General features: G+C 47.3%; 3 protein-coding genes across 4 annotated transcripts in view; 1 reads left to right on the forward strand and 2 right to left on the reverse strand.

Annotated features, from left to right (window-relative positions):
* The window catches only part of RBM5 (RNA binding motif protein 5), a gene marked incomplete at both ends in the record, with an annotated part of 32208 nt that extends 25495 nt beyond the window's left edge, over nucleotides 1-6713 (reverse strand). Inside the window, 3 exons of the mRNA XM_080695511.1 lie at nucleotides 2298-2453; nucleotides 3303-3468; nucleotides 6697-6713. Coding sequence (XP_080551637.1) covers nucleotides 2298-2453; nucleotides 3303-3468; nucleotides 6697-6713 — 339 coding nt within the window. The remainder of the gene's footprint in view (nucleotides 1-2297; nucleotides 2454-3302; nucleotides 3469-6696) is intronic.
* A 1955-nt stretch (nucleotides 6714-8668) lies between these two features.
* Nucleotides 8669-10297, forward strand: LOC308263204 (E3 ubiquitin-protein ligase ARIH2-like; the record flags this gene model as incomplete). Its single annotated transcript, XM_080696109.1, is given in 3 exon segments — nucleotides 8669-8945; nucleotides 8948-10071; nucleotides 10226-10297. Coding segments are annotated over 3 exon segments (1473 nt in total).
* Nucleotides 10298-16036: 5739 nt separating this feature from the next.
* The window catches only part of RBM6 (RNA binding motif protein 6), a gene marked incomplete at both ends in the record, with an annotated part of 108135 nt that continues 100831 nt past the window's right edge, over nucleotides 16037-23340 (reverse strand). For both annotated transcript variants that reach the window (XM_080695856.1, XM_080695855.1), the window contains 3 exons: nucleotides 16037-16162; nucleotides 17053-17182; nucleotides 20961-21058. In XM_080695856.1, coding sequence (XP_080551982.1) covers nucleotides 16037-16162; nucleotides 17053-17182; nucleotides 20961-21058 — 354 coding nt within the window. The remainder of the gene's footprint in view (nucleotides 16163-17052; nucleotides 17183-20960; nucleotides 21059-23340) is intronic.

Consider the following 23340-nt stretch of genomic DNA (forward strand, 5'->3'; position numbering starts at 1 on the left):
AAAAAGAAAAGAAAAAGAAAGCAAAACAACATAGGTGATACACTCAAGTTAAAGAGACAAAGTAGTGTGACTTTTTATCTGGTGTTTCTGGGACTGAACCCAGGGGCTTTCTACCTCTGACACACCCCCAGCTTCCCTCTGCCTAAAGTTTTGAAACAAGATCTCCCTGAGTTGCTGAGGCTAACCTTGAACCTGTATTTGAGAGGCTAAAACAAGAGGTTGCAGGTTCGAAAACAGCCTTAGCAAGTTGGTGAGTCCCTGCTTTTTCTTTCTTTTTTTGGTACTGGGGTTTGAACCCAGAGGCATTCTAGTTCAGAGCTACACACCCAATCCTGTTTTTTATTCTTTATTTTGAAACAGGGTCTCAGTAAGTTGCAGAGGGCCTCCACTAAGCCACTGAACCTGCGACCTTCCTGCCTCAGCCTCCAAAGTACTGGAATTAAAAGTATCACCACACCCAGCCAGTGAGGCCCTGATTCAAAGCAAATGAAAACAGGCCCAGGGTATAGCCGGGAGACTGCTGTCTCAGTCTCCAAGCACTGGGATTACAGGCATGTACCACTGCACCCAGCTACTACCCACTATTTTTTTTATTTTGGGGTACTGGGATGGAACCCAGGGGCATTCTACCTCTGAGCTACACTGACTGAGCTGCAAAGGGCCTAAGCAGCTGAGGCTGTCTGTGAACCTCGATCCTCCTGTCTCGGCCTCCCGAATGCTGGGATAACAAGTGTGCGCCACCACGCCCAGCTCACTCACTATTAAGTAAAACATACTGACTCACAATCATTTTAATTGTTCATTTTTTTTCTTTTTGCCATACCAGGGAGTGAATCCAGCGGCATTCTATCTCCAAGCTACACCTCCATATCCATTTTTTATTCTTTATTCTGAAACAGGGCCTCACTAAATTATAGAGGGCCTCATTAAATAGCGGAGACTGGTCCTGAACCCACAATCCTCCTGTTTCAGCCTCCCAAGTACTGGGATTACAAGTGTGGAACACCACACTCGGCTAATTACGTTGTACTTCTGCGTTTAGAAACCAAAGCTATGAAGCCAAAACTTATCCTCAGCTTTGTCTAAAATTAACTGAAGCCGGGCGTGGTGGCGCACGCTTGTAATCCCCGCGCTTGGGAGGCTGAGACAGGAGGATCGCACGGGTTCGAAGCCAGCCTCAGCTACTTACTGAGGCTCTCAGCAACTTAGGAGACCCTGTTTGCAAATAAAGTATATAAAATTAACTGAAAATCTGTCAGCGTATTACTTTGGTTACTTCAAGACAAGAGGTGTCGGTAACTTGGTCCTGGCTAAGTTGCCGAGACTGGCTTTGAACATGCAATCCTTGGTCTCAGCCTCCCAAGTACTGGGATTACAAGCATGTGCCACCACACTTGGCATTTTTTTTTTTTTGGGGGGGGGGTCATAATAGGGATTGAATCCAAGGGCATTCTACTTCTGAGCCATACCTCCAGCACTTTTTATTTTGAAACAGGGTCTTACTAACTCACCCATCCTATCTCAGAGTCCCAAATGCTGAGATTATGTAAGTGTGCCACCATGCCAGGTGCATTTGAATATCTCTCTCTTGTTGTGGTAATGAAGATCGAACCCAGAGGCATTCTATCTCTGAGCTACACACCCAGCTCTATTTTATATTTTGAAACAGTATGCAACTTAAATTGCAGAGGACCTCACTAAGTTGCTGAGGCTGGCAATGCATCTGCGATCTTTCCTCTTTCCATCTCAGCCTCCCAAATACTGGGCTTACAAGAGTGTTCCACCACTCTTGGCCTACTTTTTTTTATTTTGAAACAAGATCTCACTAAGTTGTGGAGGGCCTCACTAAATTGCTGAGGTTTGCTGCAAATCTGTAATCCTCCTGTCTCAGTCTTCCAAGTACTAGGCCTTCCTTTTCAACGTGCCTCTCTGAGGTTCCAAATGGACAGTATAATTTTCACCAAAGGCTGGCCAGATTATGTTTTCGCTGATACATCCTACCTAAGAGGTAATCAACTCAATAAAAACGTATTGATTACCTTCTAAGAGCTAATGAAGGAACAAGAGCTGGTCCTTACACTTGGGAGGCTAAGACAAGAGGATTACAGGTTTGAGAATAGCCTTAGCAAGTAGTGAGACTCTCATCAGCCTAGAGAGACTGTTTCAAAATTAAAATAGGGCTGGGGTGCAGTTCAGAGGTAGAATGCTCCAGGGCTCAAACCCAGCACCCGACATGCTAATGACAGTCAAAGCTGGCTGTGCTACTGGATGACGTAGCAGAAATGGCTTCCCCTTACGTCGCTCTCCGTAATGGTGATGGGGAGGCCACGCAGCATGATGGTCTTACTCTCCCTCTCATCACTGATGTCATGCCTATAGTCATGCTCGCCATAGTCGCCATCCGAATGGTAGCCATCTTCAGACCGGTCACTGTTCCTCCTTTCACGTTCTCTCTGTGCACAGTAAACAAAGTGACAATGAAATCAAGGCTGTTCCCTTTGATACAGGCGCTCCTAAAATTTACAACTGGGGAAAGAGTTAGGAGGTAAGAGTTTCCCACACTACTGTCCACTGCCGTGCTCTCGAACAGTGATAGTACATCAACATGCAATTAGAAATAAAAAATAAAATGGCTTCTTAGAAGCATAGAAAAGGGCCCAAAAGGTGCAAGACTACACAAGCAACACATACTTCTAAACAAAGTTACACATACTGTATGGGGAATGTGACAGAGAGGTGGGATGAGAAGACCAGAGCCACGACGTGCACCACAGACTCCAAAAGTCTGAGGCACAGACCTGGCACATTACACAACCTCATCGTCCCCTCTTCAGCGTGGGAACAGTAACTGCTCTTTGAGGCTGCAGTGACACTGAACAGCCAGTGAAATCAAGTGCTCAAAGGGCTACACGTGACTCCTCTGTAAAGGCCTGGATTGTTAGTATTATTTTTTGTAGTACTGGGGATGGAACCCAAGGGCATTCTACCTCCAAGCTACACCCCCAGCTCTATTTTTTATGCTTTATTTTGAAAAAGGGCCTCACTGAGTTGTGGAGTGTCCTCACTAAGTAGCTGAGGGTGGCTGCGAACCGTGATCCTCCTGTCTCAGCCTCCAGAGTACTGGGATTACAAGTGTGTGCCACCAGGCCCGGCTCTATTATTTCTATTACTCTAAGTCTCAGGTTGTCTTGGAAGGGTATAGTCAACTCAAATATATTTTTAAATAATAGAAAGCTTGACTTTTCAAGAATATTGAAGTACAATCTATAGCAAGTCTATAAAAACGGCTGCAGGCCGCTCACCTCGGGACTGTCATAGTCTCGGTAGTCGTCGTATCTGTCACCTCTCCGGTCATCACTAGACCTTTTGTAATCTGAGTCTCTCCGCCTGCTTCTGGATTCACGCTCATCACGCTCATCTCTGTCTATAATGGAACCGTACCTTCCACTACGCTCTGTTCTACTCACTCTGTAAAGGAAAATGATTTTCATTTAGTCTAAAGTAAGTCATGTTTGTGCCTTCAGAAAACACACACACACACAGTCTATAAAATATACCCAAATAATTAAATGTACTCCATAACATTTTCTATTAAATTCCAATTTTCAAAGATATCTACAACCCTAATTATAAAGATAATTTTAAATAATCTATGCTAAATCAGAAAATATAGCTATCAAGCCAGGCGTGGTGGCACATGCTTGTAATCCCTGCGCCTGGGAGGCTGAGACAGGAGTTATCACACAGGTTTGAAGCCAGCCTCGGCTACTTAGTGAGGCTCTCAGCAACTTAGTGAGACCCTGTTTCCAAATAAAATAGAAAATAGGTCTGGGAGTGTAGCCCAGAGGTAGAATGCCCCTGGGTTCCACCCCCAGTACAACTTAAAAAAAAAATCAATTTTTTATCAAATGTTTGGGCTGAATTTCTTGAAGAAAGGGTCATAGTCTCAAAATCTTATGTTTTCTCAAGTTGACAGTCTACACATTATATTATCCTTTCACTTTCAACTGAAATACTAGTGACCAAAGAGAAGAAGAAATTTCTCATTTTTCATCTGATTTCAAAGAAGGGTACATCCTATTTCATCTACTTTCAAGGGTACCACATCTACTAGGAAATGAACTAAGAGCTTGAATGAGCTAAGTTACCCCCAACCCTACCCCAACCAGGCTATTAGTTAATTCGCTCTTATATAACAGGACGATTACAGATTACAGGATCAGACAGGAGGATTGCAGGTTTGTGGCAGGTACTTAGCCCCCACCCCCCAACTTAGTGAGACTTTGTTTCAAAACAAAGAATAAAAGCCAGGCATGGTGGCACATACTTGTAATCTCAGCATTGGGGAGGCTGAGATAGGAGGCTTTGCAGACAGCCTCAGCTACTTAGTGAGGCCCTCAGCTACTTAGGCCTACCACAACTTAGTGAGACCTTGTTTCAAAATATAGAATAAAAATTAGGGCAGGGAGTACAGCCTGGAGGTCTAATGCTCCTGGGTTCCATTCCCAGACCCGCAAAACAAAGAATAAATAATCAGGCTGGTGGTGTAGCTTGGAGGTAGAATGCCCCCAGGTTCAATCCCCAGCACCACAAAAAAAAAAAAAAAAAAAAAAAAAAAAAAAAAAAAAAAGTGAATGTAAACTGGGCGTGGTGGCACACGCTCTTACATAGGAGGCTGAGACAGGAGGATCACCCAGCCTTGGCAACTTAGCTTGGTATTCCACAACTTATTGAGAACCTGTTTCAAAATAAAAGATAAAAGAGGGCTAGGGCATAGCTCAGAGGTAGGATACCCCTGGGTTCAATCTCTAGTACCATAAAAATGAAATTAAAGTATATAAATTTAATAACAAGAATAAAAAAAAGTCTAAGACGACTGCATGACATTAAGTTTGGGACCAAAAGAGCCTAAAAGGGTAAGTTTGTTGGAAGCCAGGCATGGTGACACACACTTATAATCCCAGTACCTGGGATGTTGGGACAGGTAGATTGCAGGTTCATAGCCAGCCTCAGTTTAGTGAGACCCTCTACAAATAAGTGAGATTCTGTTACGATATAAGAAATAAAAAAGTCGAACTAGGGGTATAGCTCAGAGATAGAATTCCCAAGAGTTTAGTACCTAGTGCCCATACATACACACAAAATAAGTTAACTGGAACCAAAGACTGCTGCCTCAACATTAAAATGATGACATCAAGTGATATAAACAAATCTCTTTAGGCTGTCAGGTCCCCCCCCCCCAGGGATTGAATCCAGGTGTTTTCTATCTCCCCTGCCCTTTTTCTTTTTTTTGCAGTCCGAAGATGGAACCCAGAGGCATTCGACCTCCAGCTACACCATCTGCCCTATCTTTTATTCTTTATTTGGAACAGGATCTCACTAAGTTACAGAGGGCCTAAGTAGCTGAGGCTGTCTGTGAACTGCGATCCTCTGGTCTCAGCCTCCTAAATGCTGAGATGACAAGCGTGTGCCACCATGCCCGCCTCCCAGCTCTTTTTCTTTTTTTTGCAGTACTAGAGATGGAACCTCCAAGCTGCATCCCCAGCCTTTTTTTTTTTTGCGGTACTAGGGGTGGAACCCAGGGGCATTCTCCCTCCAAGCTATACCCCAGCCCTATTTTTTTATTATATATTTTGAAATAGGGTCTCACTGAGTTGCAGAGGGCCTCACTAAGCAGCTGAGGCTGTCTACGAACCACAATCTTCCTGTCTCAGCCTCCCAAATGCTGGGATTACAAGCGTGCGCCACCACACCGGCTCCCTATTTTTTATTATTTATTTTAAAACAGGGTCTGAGTTGCAGAGGGCCTCACTAAGCAGCTGAGGCTGTCTACGAACCACAATCCTCCTGTCTCAGCCTCCCAAATGCTGGGATTACAAGCGTGCGCCACCACACCGGCTCCCTATTTTTTATTATTTATTTTAAAACAGGGTCTGAGTTGCAGAGGGCCTCACTAAGTAGCCGAGGCTGTCCGTGAATTGTGATCCTCCCGTGTCAGCCTCCCAAATGCTGGGATTACAAGCAAGTGCCACCACACCCGGCTTTCCTTTTTTATTTTGAAACAGGGTCTTACTAGGTTGTTGAGTTTCACTAAATTGCTGGGCTGTCCCCAAATCTGCGATCCTCCTGTCTCAGTCTCCCAAGTTACTGAGATTACAAGTGTGCACCACCATGTCCAATTTAAGCTGTCAACTTGATCTACCCCAGGACCTAGCGTCACTACTAAGAAGGCTGGAAGTTGGATAAAGGGTACAACAGCCAAATGCTCTCATTTTAATTCTCTACTAATTCTTTGGCTCTTTCCCCTTCATATAAAACATGGTTTCAGCTCTATAAATTTGATCATATTGCTATTTAGGGGACAATAATCCCAGCATTTGGGAGACTGAGACAGGAGGAGATTGCAGTTTGCGGACAGCCTCAGCTACATAGTGAGGCCCTTTGCAACTCAGTGAGACCCCATTTCAAAATAAAAAATAGGGCAGGGGATGTCTCTGAGGTAGAATGCCCCTGGGTTCCACACAGTACCACAATAAACAAACAAACAAACAACTCAGCAACATCACAAAGGTGCTCATTAGTAATGTCTAGCCCCCAAACAGATGCTCAAAATATCTGCCTCATCGGTAATTTTTAAAAAATATTTCAGTCCCTACTGAAATGTTGAGGCTACAAGTACATAATGCAGTAACTTACCGTTTGTCTGATCCCATTGTCCCAGAGAAGATCTAGCACAGCGCCAAAGGTTCAATTTTTATTTTTCTAGGAGACAAAAAGAGATTGAGCAAAATTCAGAAATCATGTAACGCAATTGCTCTACAAACTATGACAATACTGAGGATGAGATTTCATGGAACCATCAAATCCTTAACAGTGGCTAAGGTAGGGGGGGAAGCCGGGACCAACTGTCAGCACTAAAATCCTGCTAATACTTTGTTAAGAATGAACATCGCAGGAAGATATTCCATATTCAATAAGAAACTCAAACAAGAAAGCAAACAGATTTCTCCCTGCTCCTACTTGAGGATTACAAAGCAAAAAGGGCAGAGCTGCAATCAGCTCACTGTACACAGATCGAGGCAACTCCAAGGGGACAGGTGACCATCAAAATCTCAACCAAGTGTCTTCGCGAATATAAAATTCAACGTTAAGTCCATGACACATCAAATTCAAAATTTTCTGACGAAAAGGTAAAAACCTCTTGGACGCTGGAACGCTGATTTGATTGGAATCTGCTACATTTATGAGGCACGGCTGATCCCAAGCTATTTCAGTAAGACAAGCAACCCCCAACTCGACTTGATTCCTCGGTGGCAATAACCAGCAGTCGGCGAGCTCGAGCGGTTGCAACGGGACCCGGCGCGGGCACGGCCGAGCCCGGCCCCGACCTGCACAGCGTCCACCCGAGGCCGTCACACGCCAGGGCCGGGGCGGCGCGCCCGCCGGGCAGCCCCGTCTCCGCCCGGCGCCCGCCTCCACCCCCGAGCTAGCGTCGCGGCCGCGATGCCACCCGCCGCCGAGGCACCGGGCGCCAGGCCCCGCACCGCCATCACCGAGCCGCCTTCGGAGGGGGATGAGCGGCGGCAGCGGGGCGATGGCGGTGCGCCTCTGCCAGGGCGGCGCACTAGAGGCCGCGTCCCAGCACGGGGGAAACGCCTGGCGCTAGAGCTGCGGGCCCCGGAAGCTGACAGACCTGACGGCGAGGAGGGCGCGGCCCCCCAACGCCCCGGGGACGTTAGCCCTGGGCTCCCGGCTGGAAGGAGCGGCTCTCTCCGGCAGCTGACAGGGAGGCTCGACGACGGCACCGGCGCCACGGCCCGAGCGTCGTCACGATGGCCGCCGCACTCACCCCCGGGAGGGACCGCAGCGGCAGCGGCGGCGGCTCTGCGCCCCAGAACCTCCCGCACCGCTCGGCCGCTCCACAAAATGGCGCCTCGGCCGAAGACAGTCTCCTACCCACAGTGCCCCGCGCGCGCCCCGCCCCCGCCTCTGGGCGCCGTCCAATCAGCGAGCGCGCCTCGGTGCGCGAAGACTGCCGGGAAGTGTGGTCGCCCCGCGGCCTGTCACTGCCGACGCCGGCTGTTCATTTCTTGCGTATTTCTCTTTCTTCACCTCGACAGAGTCACGGATCGCCTGGGAGGACCCGGATGAGCACTCCTCCGGCCTCCACCAGGCCTGGAAGTCGTTTGCTTTGCTACAAGCGACTGACACATTGTAAAAGACGTTTCATGCGATCTCAAAAGAAACATTACAGGCCACTTCACTGGACTGATGTGCTACTTTCCAAACATTATCTTTTTACCTTCATACGCTAAGACAGGATATTAAACCCACTTTGTTTTTTCAAGTGAGGCACTAGAGGTTTATAGATTGATATTTTCTAAAGCAAAGACTTAGAATTAAGAGTTACTGGAGGAAGCAGCGCGGCCCGGCCGCCGCTGGCCCAGCGGCTCCGCACCCGGCTGCTCCGAGTGGCCCGGCCCGCCGAGCGGCCGGCCGCGGCTCCCGATGGAAATCATATGACAGTGTATTTGGGCGACATCTGCCTGAAAGATTTAAAAAATTACAGAAAACAAAAACACTAATGCATTCGAGAAAGTGGTAAAGTTTGGGGGGAAGGGGGAAAAAGCACCTGCTTTCCTGATCTGCAACTCAACTGGATGCTAAGATGTCCGTGGACATGAATAGCCAGGGGTCTGATAGCAATGAGGAGGACTATGACCCAAATTGTGAGGAAGAGGAGGAGGAAGAGGATGAGGACCCTGGGGATATAGAAGACTATTATGTGGGAGTAGCCAGCGACGTGGAACAGCAGGGAGCTGATGCCTTCGATCCGGAGGAGTACCAGTTCACTTGCTTGACCTATAAGGAGTCCGAGGGTGCCCTCAATGAACACATGACCAGCTTAGCCTCTGTCCTAAAGGTTTCCCATTCAGTTGCTAAACTTATATTAATTTTCACTGGCAAGTCTCAGAGATGTTGGACAGATACAAGTCCAGTTCTGCTCAGCTGCTGGTTGAGGCTCGAGTTCAGCCTAATCCATCAAGACATGTACCTGCAGGCCATCCCCCTCACCACTGCGCAGTGTGTATGCAGTTTGTACGGAAGGAAAACCTACTCTCTCTGGCCTGTCAGCACCAGTTTTGCCGCAGCTGCTGGGAGCAGCACTGCTCAGTCCTTGTCAAGGATGGCGTGGGTGTGGGAGTCTCTTGTATGGCTCAGGCCTGTCCACTCCGTACACCAGAGGACTTTGTGTTTCCGCTGCTTCCCAATGAAGAATTGAGAGACAAATACAGGCGCTTCCTCTTCAGAGACTATGTAGAGAGTCACTACCAGCTCCAGCTGTGTCCTGGTGCAGACTGCCCCGTGGTTATTCGTGTACAGGAACCAAGAGCTCGCCGAGTGCAGTGCAATCCCTGCAACGAGGTCTTCTGTTTCAAGTGTCGTCAGATGTATCACGCTCCCACGGACTGTGCCACAATCCGGAAATGGCTCACGAAATGTGCAGACGACTCTGAAACAGCCAACTACATGAGTGCTCACACGGAAGATTGTCCCAAGTGCAACATCTGCATTGAGAACGGAGGCTGCAACCACATGCAATGCTCCAAATGTAAGCACGACTTCTGCTGGATGTGCCTGGGCGATTGGAAGACCCACGGCAGTGAGTACTATGAATGCAGTCGGTACAAGGAGAACCCTGACATCGTCAACCAGAGTCAGCAAGCCCAGGCCAGGGAGGCCCTCAAGAAGTACTTGCTCTACTTTGAGAGGTGGGAAAACCACAACAAAAGCTTGCAGCTAGAGGCACAGACATACCAGCAGATTCATGAGAAGATTCAGGAAAGGGTCATGAACAATCTGGGAACTTGGATTGACTGGCAGTACCTACAGAATGCTGCCAAGCTCCTGGCCAAGTGTCGATACACCCTGCAGTACACCTACTCATATGCTTACTACATGGAGTCTGGTCCCAGGAAGAAGCTGTTTGAGTACCAGCAGGCTCAGCTAGAAGCTGAGATTGAAAACCTCTCTTGGAAAGTGGAGCGTGCAGACAGCTATGACAGAGGGGTGAGTACCTGGTGTCCTCTGTGGTGCGGGTGAGGGAGATGCTGGTGGGTGTTGGGTGGGCTTTGATGCCATGAAGCCCTGGCAGGTCGGTGTGGCCAGCGCTCCCTGCTCCTGGCAGTGGCCATGCAGGTGCCCATCTGGCTTCCTTCTGCAGGACTTGGAGAACCAGATGCACATAGCAGAACAGCGGAGGAGAACCCTGCTGAAGGACTTCCATGACACCTAGGCTGGGACGTGGGAGTGCCGGGCTGCGGGGGCCGTGGCTGCACAGCCTCTGCCGCCGTACTGCATGCCGCAGGCTCTGCCCTTCATGAACCCCAGGACGGCCAGGGCCCACTCCTGAGAGACACTGGCAACACACCTTTTGGTTGATTTCTGTTTTCTTCTCATCTTTTTGCTTTTTGTTTCTACCAGGGTAAAGGCCGTGTTGAATTGAATTGGCCTCTTTTCAGGACTTTTGATTCCCCCTGGATGGTTATTGGGAGGGAGGGAATTTTTCTTTTTCCTTTTTGAATGGCTTTTTAATAGTATTAGATCATTACAACTTATGTAATTTTCAAAGGTTGTACAATTATTTAAAAAAAAGGCAAACCATAGTATAACAGCCCTTTTTAAAAATAAATTGGCATCGGAGTGTTTAAAAAAAAAAAGAATTAAGAGTTACTACTTGGACGTCTAATTGGCATGTCAGTTAAAGCAGCCCAAAGCATCCTTGTCTCCTCTGCAGCCCCGTCTAGCTCATAAATGGAAAATCCCTGCTTTCTGTTGTTCAGGACAAAACCTCAGGCTGTCACTTGGCTCCTCACTTTCCCACACCTAATCTGTCAGTAAACCCTAGGCAATTTGCCTTCAGGGTCTATCTAGATCTCACCACTTGGAGATGTCTCCACTGCTGTCCTACTCAAAGTGCCCTGTCCTTGATTTCCATAGTAGGCAACGGAGAGCTAATAATAGGGGTGGAACTGGGAATTGAACTAGTTTGCTTTCAGGAAGCAACGTTATGGGCCACTTCACTGGAGAATATAAACTACTAAAATATTAACTCCAGAACCTGGGTGTGGTGGCGCATGATTGTAATGCCAGTAGGTGGGAGTCTGAGGCAGGAGGATCACGGGTGGGAAGACAGCTTCACCAAGTAGTGGGACTCTCATCAACCTTGCGAGACTCTGCTTCCAAATTAAAATAGGAGCCGGGCCTGCTGGCACACAGTTGTAATCCCAGCATTTGGGAGGCTGAGACAGGAGGATCTCAGAGGACAGCCTCAGCTACTTAGGCCCTTTGCAAGTCAATGAAACCCTGTTTCAAAATAAAGAATAAAAAATAGGGCTGGGGGGTACACCTTGGCGGTAGAATGCCCCTGGGTTCTATCCTCAGTACCACACACACACAAACAAATAAAATATATTTAAAAAAAATAGGGCTGGGTGTAGCTTGGAGGTAGAATGTCTCTAGGTTCACTTCCAAGTACCAAGGGGGTGAGGGGAACTCCAGAGAAGAGTCTGCTTAGTCACTACTCATCCCCGGTGCTTCTATGGGTGTGTGGTGCAGGATGCGCGCTCAGTATTTGCTGAGTGAACAAGTCCACCCACTACCAAAGCTGAAAGTGTAACGTGTGTGGTAGAAAAACCAAGAATACTTGGAAGGAGGAGGAAGTTTGGGCCTCTGATGGTCAATGAGATGGTGGTCATCTCTCAAAACAAGTTTCTTTTCTTCGCTGATGGAGATTGAATCAGGGGTATTTCTGATCCACACTCCCACCTTTTTATTTTTATTTTGAAACACAGTCTTGCAAAGTTGCTGAGGATGTTGTTAAGTTACTGGGGCTGACTTTGACCCTGTGATCCTCCTGTCTCAACCTCCTAAGAACTGAGATTATAGGTATGTGCCACTGGGCCTGGCTAGGACCCTGTTTTAAAATAAAAAAGGGTGGCACATGCTTGTAATCCGCCTTTGGGAGGCTGAGACAGAAGGATTGGAGTTTGCAACCAGCCTCAGTTACTTAGTGAGGTCCTTTGCAACTCAGTTGAGACCCTGCTTCAAAAAAAAGGGGGGGAGGGGGTATAGCTTGGGGATAGAATGCCCCTGGGTTGCATCCCCAGTACCAAAATAAATAAATAAATAAATAAATAAATAAATAAATAAATAATAAAAAGGAATAGCCAGGTGTGGTGGCACACACCTTTAATCTTTGTACCAAGGAGGCTGAAAACAAGAGGATCACAGGCTAGAGAACAGCTTCAGCAAGGAGGAAGACCCATCAACCTAGTGAGACTCTAAAAATAAAAAATAGGGCTGGGAGGCAGCTCAGAGGTACAATGCCTCTGTATTCGATCCCCAGTACCACAATAAGACAGACAGACAGACAGACAGAGAGAAAGAGAACCAAGGCATGATGGTGCACGCTTGTAATCCCAATACTTGGAAGACTGAGACAGGAAGATCACAAGTTTGAAGCCACTCTTCTATGCCAGGGCCTGGTGGTGCAGGCCTGTAATCTCAGTACTTGGGAGGCTGAGACAGGATGATCACAGGTTGGAGACCAGCCTCAGTCACTTAGTAAGACCCTGTTTCAAAATAAAAACTAAGCCGGGTGTGGTGGGGCACGCTTGTAATCCCCGCGCTTGGGATGCTGAGACAGGAGGATGGCACAGGTTCGAAGCCAGCCTCAGCTGCTTAGTGAGGCTCTCAGCAACTTAGACTCCAGTGCTGATAAACTAGGAACTATATGATCAAAATTTAAACCGGTAAGAACTTTCCACACATCTGTGAGAAGCACCATTTTTTAAAATGGTACTGGGAATTGAACCCAGGAGCATTCTACCTCTGACCCCACACCCCCAGGCATATTTCTTATTTTTATCTATTTATTTTTGGTGGCACAGGGAGTGGAACCCAGAGGCCTTCTACCTTCGGGCTACATTCCCAGATCTATTTTATATTTTATTTGGAAACAGGGTCTTGCTAAGTTGCTGAGAGCCTCACTACATAGCTGAGGCTTATAAGCGTGTGCCACCACACCTGACTTATTCTTTATTTTGAAACAGAGTCTCACCAAGTTGCAGAGGGCCTCAGGAAGTATCTGAGGCTGGCTGTACACTTCAATCCACCTGTCTCAGCCTCTCAAGTACTGGGATTACAAGTGTGCACCACCACGCCTGGCTGAGACTGTTTCAAAATAAAAAATAAGTCAGGTATGGTGCTGCATGCTTAAAATTTTGGTACTTGAGAGGCTGAGATAGGAGGATTGCAGGCTTGAGGCCAGCCTAAGCAACTAGAGAGACCATGTTTAAAGAATATAAACTAAAAAAGGCTGGAAGCCCCCTTTGGGTTCAATCCTTACTACCATACACACAAATCCCTAAAACCACACACACAAAGCTGGGTGTGGTGGCATATGCTTGTAATCGGGGAGTTGAGACAGGATAACAGGATCGAGGACAGCCTTAGCGACTTAGTGAGTCTCTGTTTCCAAATAATAGCTAAAATAGGGCTGGGGGTATAGCTCGAAGGTAGAATGCTCCTGGTTTCCATCCCCAGTACCCTCACCACCACACTCACACAATGAAAAGAAAAACAAAAAAACAAAAATTAAGCCGGGCATGGTGGGACACGCTTGTAATCCCAGCACTTGGGAGGCTAAGACAGGAGGATTGCAGGTTCATGGCCAGCCTTAGCAACTTAAGCCGTCAGCAAATTAGTGAGACCTTGTTTCAAAATAAAGAATAAAAAACAGGGCTGGGGTGTATCTCAGAGTAGAATGCCCCTGGGTTCAATCCCTAGTACCGAAAAAAAAATATTATAAGATTTAGGCCTTATTTTCAAAATCTCTAATACGATTGCAAAATTAAACTAGGAAGTAATTTTATAAAATACCTATGCAAAGCCGGGCATGGTGGTGCACGCTTGTAATCCCCAAGCTTGGGAGGCTGAGACAGATGGATCACACAGGTTCGAAGCCAGCCTCAGCTGGCTTGAGACCCCGTTTCCTAATAAAATATAAAATAGGTCTGGGAGTGTAGCCCAGAGGTAGAAGGCCCCTGGGTTCCACCCCCAGTACCACCAGAGCAAAACAAAACAAACAAAAAACCAAAACACAACTACGCAATGGGTGAAACTAGCTTCTGTCTGAGCTTACATATTTCTTTTTGGTTTCCATCCTAGAGATTAGGCCCAGACATGTTCTACCTCCAAGCTACACCCTTAGCACTTTTTCTTTTAAACAGTGTCTCGCCAAATTGCCAAGGCTAGCCTCGATCCTCCTGTGTCAGCTTCCCAAATCCCGAGATTCCAGGTATGGGCCCCACACCTGGCTGGTGTTGAAGTATTTCTTTCAGGGAAAGTGCTGCTGTCATCAAACAAGGCTCAAGTCCACTGAGGTGTCATCACATCTGCAATTATTCAGTGTCCACCTTTACTACTGGGCTGAGTCTGAGAGAGCTTGGCACTGGTCCTGCAGTAGGCCCCAGTGACAAGTAGACTAAACCCTCCAAACATTCACCAGCTGATACATTAATAAGTCACTGCACGATGCCAGTGGAGACAGACAGGACCAGCCTGCGATCCCAGTACTTGGGATACTGAGACAGGAGCATACAGGTTGGAGGCCGCTCTCAGCAACTCACCAAGACCTTGCTTCAGAATAAAACCACAGCCAGGTGCGGTGGCATGTTTGTAATCCCAGCGCTTGGGAGGCGCTCAGCAACTTAGTGAGGCCTTGTTTCCAAATAAAGTTTAAAATAGGTCTGGGAGTGTTGCCCAGAGGTAGAAGGCCCGGGGATCCATTCCCAATAACACACACACACACACACACACACACAAAAAAAAAAAAAAAAAAAGAAAAAAGAAAAAGAAAAATAGAGAGAGAAAGGCAGGCAGGCCCTGGGTTCTAAATCCAGTACTAAAAAAAAAACCAAAACACCCCAAACAGAACTAAACTTGGATGGTGCTTCTACTGAGCAACCAAAAATGAATGAACACCGTGAGCATTATAACATTAGCGGGTCGTTATTATGAAGCATTGATGAATCACAAACTCACTCCATCTACATCTAATGGGGTGACAAGGAGTTAGCGCTCACCAGAACAAAACTGGACCCACTTTCAAAAGGGTTGTGAGCAGTAGAGAGTATGGAAGCACACTACAGACGTACCTGTGGCATCTCTCAGATGGGCGGCCTCTGGGCTCACCCCTGTCTGGCCTGAAAGGTTCAGATGGCTCCTGGTGGCAAGTCCCAGAGACTGCGGCCCTAACCCTAAACTACCATGGTCCCAATTTGGTTTCTTTGCTTTCCTTTTGGAGGCTTAAACAGATATCAAAGATTCAGAGAGTAGCAAGGCATGGGGGTGCAGCCTGGAACCCCAGCCCTAAGGAGGACTGGTCGCTGGAGGCCAGCGCAGGGTAATTTAGGGGACCCTGCCTCAAAAATAAAAAGGGCAAGCCTGTAATCCCAGTACTCAGAAGGCTGCGATAGGAAGATCACAGGTTAGAGGCCAGCCTCAGCTGGAAGCAGGGTCTCACTAAGTTGCTGAGAGCCACACTGAGCAGCCGAGGCTGGGTTGAACCTGTGCGATCCTCCGGGCTCAGCCTCACAAGCGCGGGGATGACAAGCTAACGAGGTGCTGTTTTCATGGGTTGAATTGGAAAGATGAAGGAGAAACTTGATGGCATCCACACAGCGATGTTCGCAGGTCGCACTAGCAGCCCACTCGAGCTGAGGGAGGGTGGTGGGCCAGAGCCCTTGCAGCAACAGCTGCCATTTCAGCGTCACGTCACACCGGCCCCAGGCACTCACTGTCCCACCACTAGACCCTTGTTCTACACATCTTTGGGAGAAAAACTTAACAGAAAAGACTCACATTGAAAAAAAGTTTATTTAAAAAAGTTCTAGCAGCAAGAACAGTAACAAAACAAAGAGAGACAGACAAACAAGATAAGAAGGAGGCTGGTCCTGTGGACTCAGCTGCCTTAGTCGAGCTCTTTATACCGAGCAAACATCACTCTCCGAACAGCATCCCGGTAGGTCTCGTTGGACTGTCTCCTGTTGGTTCTTCCAGGAGCCCCGACACCAGGCCCCTTCACCCGGCCTTCAGGCTGCAAAACAGAAGTGAAGTGGGGCCTCTGAATTATTCACCCTCGGCGGATTGCTGACCATAAGCAGTTCTGGACTACTAAGGAGAATATGGGAGATTTTATTTTATTGCTTGCTTGATTGATTTTTTTGGTGGTACTGGGGTTCCTGGAAGCCTTTCTACCTCCGGGCTACACTCCCAGACCTATTTTTACATTTTTATTTTGGAAACAGGGTCTCTTAAGCCACCAAGGCGGGCTTTGAACCAAGCACAGGGATTACAAGCGTGCGCCACCACGCCTGGCTACGGAAATTTTAAAGAAACTTTCAGAGCCAGGCATGGTGGCATACACTTGTAATCCTAGCATTTGGGAGGCTGAGTCAGGAGGATTGTGGTTTGTGGACAGCCTCAGCTACTTAGTGAGGCCCTCCGTAACTCAGTGAGACTCTGTTTCAAAATAAAAGAATAAAAAATAGGGCAGGGGGAGCCGGGCTTGGTGGCGCACGCTTGTCATCCCCACACTTGGGAGGCGGCGACAGGAGGATCACACAGGTTCGAAGCCAGCCTTGCTGGCTTAAGAGACCCTGTTTCCAGAAATAAAAAAGTATAAAATAGGTCTGGGAGTTTAGCCTGGAGGTAGAAGGGCTTCCAGGAACCCCAGTACCACCAGAAAAAAAAAAAAAAAAAAAAAAAAAAAAAGAAAGAAAGAAAAATGATCTGAATCTCATACTATCCTACCACATGCTCTAAGAGTGTGATGACCCCCAATCCAAATACTTTCTCCCCTTCCCACTGCGACTGCCAGGCTCCTGAGCAGTCTCATGCTAAAAGGCAAGGGCATCACTCGAGGCCAGGGAGTGAAAAGGAGGTGTGTCCAAGGCTCAAGGAACCCCACGGCAGAGACCATCCTACCTCCTCTGATGCACTCGATCCAGGATGGCCGGATCCCAGGCCTGTCTCCTTTCTCCAGCCAGTGGCCTGTTGGACACAGCCTCCTTTGCTGCTACTGTCAATGTCTTCTTTATCAACAGGTTTACGATCACTGCAAGAGAAGTAGACATACTTATACCATCGTTTTTTTGGGGTACTGAACCCAGGAGCATTCTACACCCCTCACCCCAAGCCTGATTATTTTATTTTAGCTTATTTTTTGTGTGGTGCTGGGGATAAAACTCAGGGGTATCAGACCTTTGATCTAAATATCCCCAGCTAGCTGGGCATGGTGGCGCACGCTTGTAATCCCAGCATTTGGGAGGCTGAAACAGGAGGATCACGGTTTGCAGACAGCCTCAGCTACTTAGTGAGGCCCTTTGAACTCAGTAAAACCCTGTTTCAAGATAAAGAAAAAACAGCTGGGCGTGGTGGCGCACGCGTGTAATCCCCGCGCTTGGGAGGCTGAGACAGGAGGATCGCGCAAGTTCGAAGCCAGCCTCTGCTGGCTTGAGACCCTGTTTCCAAATAAACATAAAATAGGTCTGGGAGTGTAGCCTGGAGGTAGAAGGCCCCTGGGTTCCATCCCCAGTACCACCAAAAATAAAATAAAAAATAAATATCCCCAGCTGATTTTATTTCATTTGGAAACAGGGTCACATCTATGATCCACCTGTCTCCGTTTCCCAAATACTGAGATTACAGAAGTCCTCCGCCATGCCTGGCTAACTTTATAAAATTTTAATTTTTTTTCTTTTGGTGGTACTGGGGTTCCTGGAAACCCTTCTACTTCAGGGATACACTCCCAGACCTATTTTTTCTCTTTTTTATATTTTTATTTGGAAACAGGGTCTCTTAAGCCGGCGAGGCTGGTTTCGAACCTGCACGAGTATCTGTCTCCGCCTCCCAAGCGCGGGGATTATAAGCGTGCGCCACCACGTCCGGCTAGAACTTTAATTTTTATTGGTGCGCTATAGTCCTCATCACAACACATAATGTGGATCACTAGATGGTGGCATCTATTCACAGTCCTCGCCCCCCACTCCCCATTTCCCTCCCTCCCAATACTGAGTGTCCAGGTTAATAAGGTTATATTCACATGTATACACATTCAAATGTAGCTTTTCCATTGACTAATCTCAGCCCTCTTCCTTTCCCACTCTTCCTTTCTAGCTTTGCTGAGGTTTCCTCTCCATTATCTGGAGTCCTTTTGGTATCCCTAATACTCCTAGCTTGAGCATTTTAGAAAAAACATGTCCCTTCTCTTTCTGTGCTTGGCTGATCTCACTTAACATAATGCTCTCCAGGTCTTCCCATCTTCTTGCGAGTGACATGATTTTGTTCTTGCTTATTGCCGAGTAGAATTCCATTGTGTGTATTTCCCATACTTTTGCAATCCATTCATCTGTTGATGGAGACCTAGGTTGGTTCCATATTTGGGCTATCACGAATTGTGCTGTATGAACATGGGCATGCATGTTACTGTAGTTCTCTGATTTCAACCCCTTTGGAAAGTTACCCAGGAGTGGTATAGCCAGATCACATGGTGGATCCATTCCCAGTCTTCTGGGGGAATGTCCACACTGATCTCCATAGCAGATGAACTAGTTTGCACTCCCACCAACAGTGTAAGAGTTCCTACTTCCCCACATCCTCGCCAGCATTTTTTATTTGATTTCTTTATGCTTGCCCCTCTGATTGGGGTTAGAAGGAATCTCAGTGTAGTTTTGACTTAAATCTCCCTGAAGGCTAATGACATCAAACATTTTTTCACGTATCTACTGCTGATCATTTGAGTCTCTTCTTTTGTGAAGTGTCTATTCAATTCAGTTGCCCATTTCTTAATCGGGTTGTTTCTGCTAGCGTAGAGTCTTTTGAGCTCTTTGTATATTCTGGATATTAGGCCTCTATCCGAGTAGTGGCTGGTAATGATCTTCTCCCATTCTGTACGATTTCTCTTTAGATTTTTTTTTTTTTTTTGTGGTGCTGAGGATGGAACCCTTCTACCTCTGGGCTATACTCCCAGACCTATTTTATATTTTATTTGGAAACAAGGTCTCTTAAGCCAGCGAGGCTGGCTTCGAACCTGCATGATCTTCCTGTCTCCGCCTCCCAAGCCCAGGGATTACAAGCCTACGCCACCACACCTGGCTCTCTTTAGATTCTTGATGGTTTCCTTCGATGAGCAGAAACTTTAGTTTGATGCCATCCCACTTGTTAATTCTTGCTTTAATTTCCTGCGCTTTGGAGTCTTGTTGAGGAAGTTACTGCCTGTGCCTAAATGTTGGAGCCACTACACCCGTCTTATACATTGTTTCTTTCTTTTTTAAACTATACCATCATTTTTAAGGTGACTTGCTGGTGAGCCTAATAAAACCTGGTCTTCTTGATTTGAATCTGCCTTCTATAATGTGTATTAAGTTACATTTTTAAGTGCCTGCTATTTATATACTAGGCTTATCCGATACAAAAATACAATAAAGGAACCCCAACTGTGGCCAGGCGTGGTGGCACACACATCCGCGAGCCTGAGACCAGAGGATTATGGTTCACGGACAGCCACAGCTACTTAGTGAGGCCCTTCACAACTCAGTGAAACCCTGTTTCAAAAAATAAAATGAGCCGGGCGTGGTGGCACACCCTTGTAATCCCTGCGCTTGGGAGACGGAGACAGGAGAATCGCACAGGTTCGAAGCCAGCCGTGCTGGCTTAAGAGACCCTGTTTCCAAATAAAAATATATATAAAAAAATAGGTCTGGGAGTATAGCCTGGAGGTAGAAGGGTTTCCAGGAATCGCAGTACCACCAAAAAAAAAAAAAAAAGACTGAGCTGGGTGGTGGTGGTGCATGCTTGTACTTCCAGAGCTCGGGAGGCTGAGACAGGAGGATCACACAGGGTCGAAGCCAGCCTCAGCTACTTAGTGAGGCTCTCAGTAACTTAGTGAGACCATGTTTCCAAATAAAGTATAAAAATAGGTCTTGGAGTTTAGCCTGGAGGTAGAAAGCCCCTGGGTTCCACCCTCAGTACCACAAAAAATTTAAAAAATAATAATAAAAAAATAAAAAGCATGGCCAGGCGTGGTGGTGCAGGCGTGTAATCTCAGTATGGGGAGGCTGAGACCCGAGAATCGTGGTCGTGGCTAGCCTCAGCGTACACGGCAGCCTCCTCTTCATCTTTCCCGCGAGTCATTCCTCCCAAAGGCAGCGTCTCCCTTGACACGCCGTCCCGGAGCCTTTTCTAGTCTACTGCACACAATCAGACAGTGCCTGGACACTGTGGGTTAACCGGATTCTGTGTAGCCAGGGCTTATGACTTGGCGCTGACTGGAACCAAGTTAGAAAACCAGGGCCAGGACTGGTAGCTCAGCCTGTAATCCCAGTACTTAGCAACCGAGACAGGAGGGCTGCAGGTTCAACGCCAGGCTCAACACTCAGTGAGACCCAACAGAGGAGGGAGGTGCAGTTCAGAGATAGAAGAGCCTTGGTTCAGCCCTCAGTACCCCTCCCCACAAAAAAACAATAACCAAGTCTAGGAAGTTAGAGATTTTATATTTTTATTAGTATCCAACCACTTTATTTAGCACCTATATGTGTGAACCCAGGTTCTCTGAAGCAAAAACACAAGACTCTGACATTTATCTCCGTCCTGTAAGGAGGGCACAGCATTACTGCTGAGAAGAAAAGGATTCCTAACGAGGGCCGCTGCAGCCCTGGCTCCAAGCAGATCAAAGAGCCAGCCAACCTTCTGCCTGTCCACAGGCCAGGGTGGCTTCAAGCTCAGGGTGCTCAGATAAACCTCACTTCCCCGAGAGAGGAAAAGCAGCGCCACATTTGGAGAAGACACTTTTACCTCCAGTCTTGAGGCTGGGAGTGGAGAGGCTTCTGTCTTACCTGTCAGCTTCCCTGGAGGGTTTAACTCGTTTTCTTTCTGGAGAGTCAAAAGCCTGGATCTTTTCCCTGCGATCATTTCCTCTTTCCTTAAACTTTCCCTGTTGGTAAGCAGAAGAGAAGAGCTGAGATTTCCACTTGAGGTGTCTGGGACTCCTGATCTTTTTTTTCTTTCAAGAGGAGTCTTCTAAGCCAGGGGTGGTGGCGCACGCTTGTAATCCCAGCACTAGGGAGGCAGAGACCAGAGGATCGCAGGTTCGCTGCTGACCTTAGCTACTTAGCGAGGCCCTTCGCAACTCAGTGAGAACCTGTTTCAAAATAAAGACTAGAAAATAGAGCCAGGGGGTAGCTCGCAGGCACAACACCCCTGGGTTAAAATCCCAGTACCTAAAAAAGGGGAAAAAAAAAAAAAAAAAAAAAAACAACAAAAAACAAAACAAAACAAAACAGGTGTCTTCTATGCTGCCCAGGCTGGGCTGAAGTGATCCTCCCACCTCTGTCTCCTCCCAAGTGCTGATACTAGAGACACACTAGGCTCTGATATTTTAAGGTAAAGATTGGCTGGTGTGGTGGCACATGCCAGTATTGGAAGGATCAGAGAAGAGGATCACAGGCTCTAAGCCACTTAGCAAGGAGTGAGGCTCTTGGCAACATTGTGTAACCCTGTTTATAAATAAAAGGTAAAAATAAAAAAATAGGCCTACACAAGCCAGGTGTGGTGGCACATGCTAGTAATCCCAGCATTTGGGAGGCTGAGACAGGAGGATCACAGGGTTGAAGCCACTTTCAGCAATTTAGTGAGGCCCTCAGCAACTTAGATCCTGTTTCAATTTCTAAAAAAAGGCAGCCATAGTAGCCCACATCTGTAATCCCAGCACTGGTAGGCTGAAACAGGGGGATCACACAGGATTGCAGCCAGCCTCAGCAACTTAGTGAGGCCCTCTGCAACTTAGTAAGACTCTTGTTTCAAAACAACAAAATAGAAGCCGGGTGTGGTGGCACACGCTTTGTAATCTCAGCATTTGGGAGGCTGAGACAGGAGAATCGCAGGTTTGCAGCCAGCCTCAGCTACTTAGTGAAGCCTTCTGCAACTTAGACCCTGTTTCAAAAATAAAAAAATAGGGCTGGACGTATACCTTGGGGGTAGAATGCCCCTGGGCTCAATCTCCATTACTGGAAAAAAACAAAAAGTTGCCTATCTTTAGCCAGGCATGGAGGGGCACGTCTGTAATCCAAGTAGTTAGGAGGCTGAGACAGGAGGATCACGGATTTGAGATCAGGTCAGCTATTTCATGAGACTCTCAGCAACCTAGCAGACCCTGTTTCAGGATAAAAACTTTTGAAATGGGGAGGGAGGGGCTGAGGTTGTAGCTCAGAGGTAGAAAAACTTGAGTTCAATCCCAGTATCAACATTATTAAAAAAAAAAAAAAAAAAAAAGCCTGGCGTGGTGGCGCACACTTGTTTGTAGGCAGCCTCAGCTACTTAGTGAGGCCCTCTGCAACTTAGTGAGATCCTGCTTCAAAATCAAGAATTAGAAACAATGGGCTGGGGGTATAGTTCAGTGGTAGAATGCCTGTGGGTTCCATCCCTAGCAATACCACCCCCAGAAAAAAAAGGTCGAAAGTTGCTCAGTTGGTAACTCCTGCAATCTCTTGCTCCTTCACACTCTTCTAGAGAATGCAGCGACTTCACTGTCTGGTGTATTTGGAAAGCACAAATCAGCATGCTTAGCGCAGCTGTCTTTCTGCTTCCAAGAAGCAGGCGATCCCCCCACCCCAGACTTCCACAGGTGGTGAATCTCTTTTTTTTTTAGTGACAAGGTCTCACTAAGTTGCAGCCAGATTCACCAAATAGCTGAGGCTGGTCATAAACCTGTGATCCTCCTGTCTCAGCCTCCCAAGTACTGGGATTACAAATGTGTGCAACTTCTCCTGGCTAACAGGTGCATTATTAATCATCACACAAGACCTGCCCCAGAGCTGGGTGCGGTGGCACATGCCTGTAAACCCAGCAACTTGGGAGGCGGAGACAGGAGGCTCTCAAGGGCCAGCCAGGGCAACTTAGTGAGACCCTGTCTCCAAAACAAGTGGGTGATGGTAGAGCACAGGTGCATGCCTGTGACCCCGTGCCTGGGAGGCGGAGACAGGAGGACTGCAAGGTCCAGGCCAGCCTAGTCGGCCAATTTAGTGAGATCCTGCCTCAAATAAATAAAAATAAAATATGAGTTACAGATCTAGTTTAGAGGCAAAGCATTCCTGGATTCAATCCCTAGTACCACAAGAAAAACAGATCTGCGCCTGGCTGGTAGAGCCTGGCTGTGTGCTGCGTCTACCTAGCTGTGTGGCCTGGAGAGCAAGCGGCTGTCTCCAACTTAGCCTGTCA

The sequence above is a fragment of the Muscardinus avellanarius genome (assembly GCF_963383645.1).
Source record: "Muscardinus avellanarius genome assembly, chromosome: 5".
In the NCBI taxonomy this organism is placed as follows: Eukaryota; Metazoa; Chordata; class Mammalia; order Rodentia; family Gliridae; genus Muscardinus; species Muscardinus avellanarius.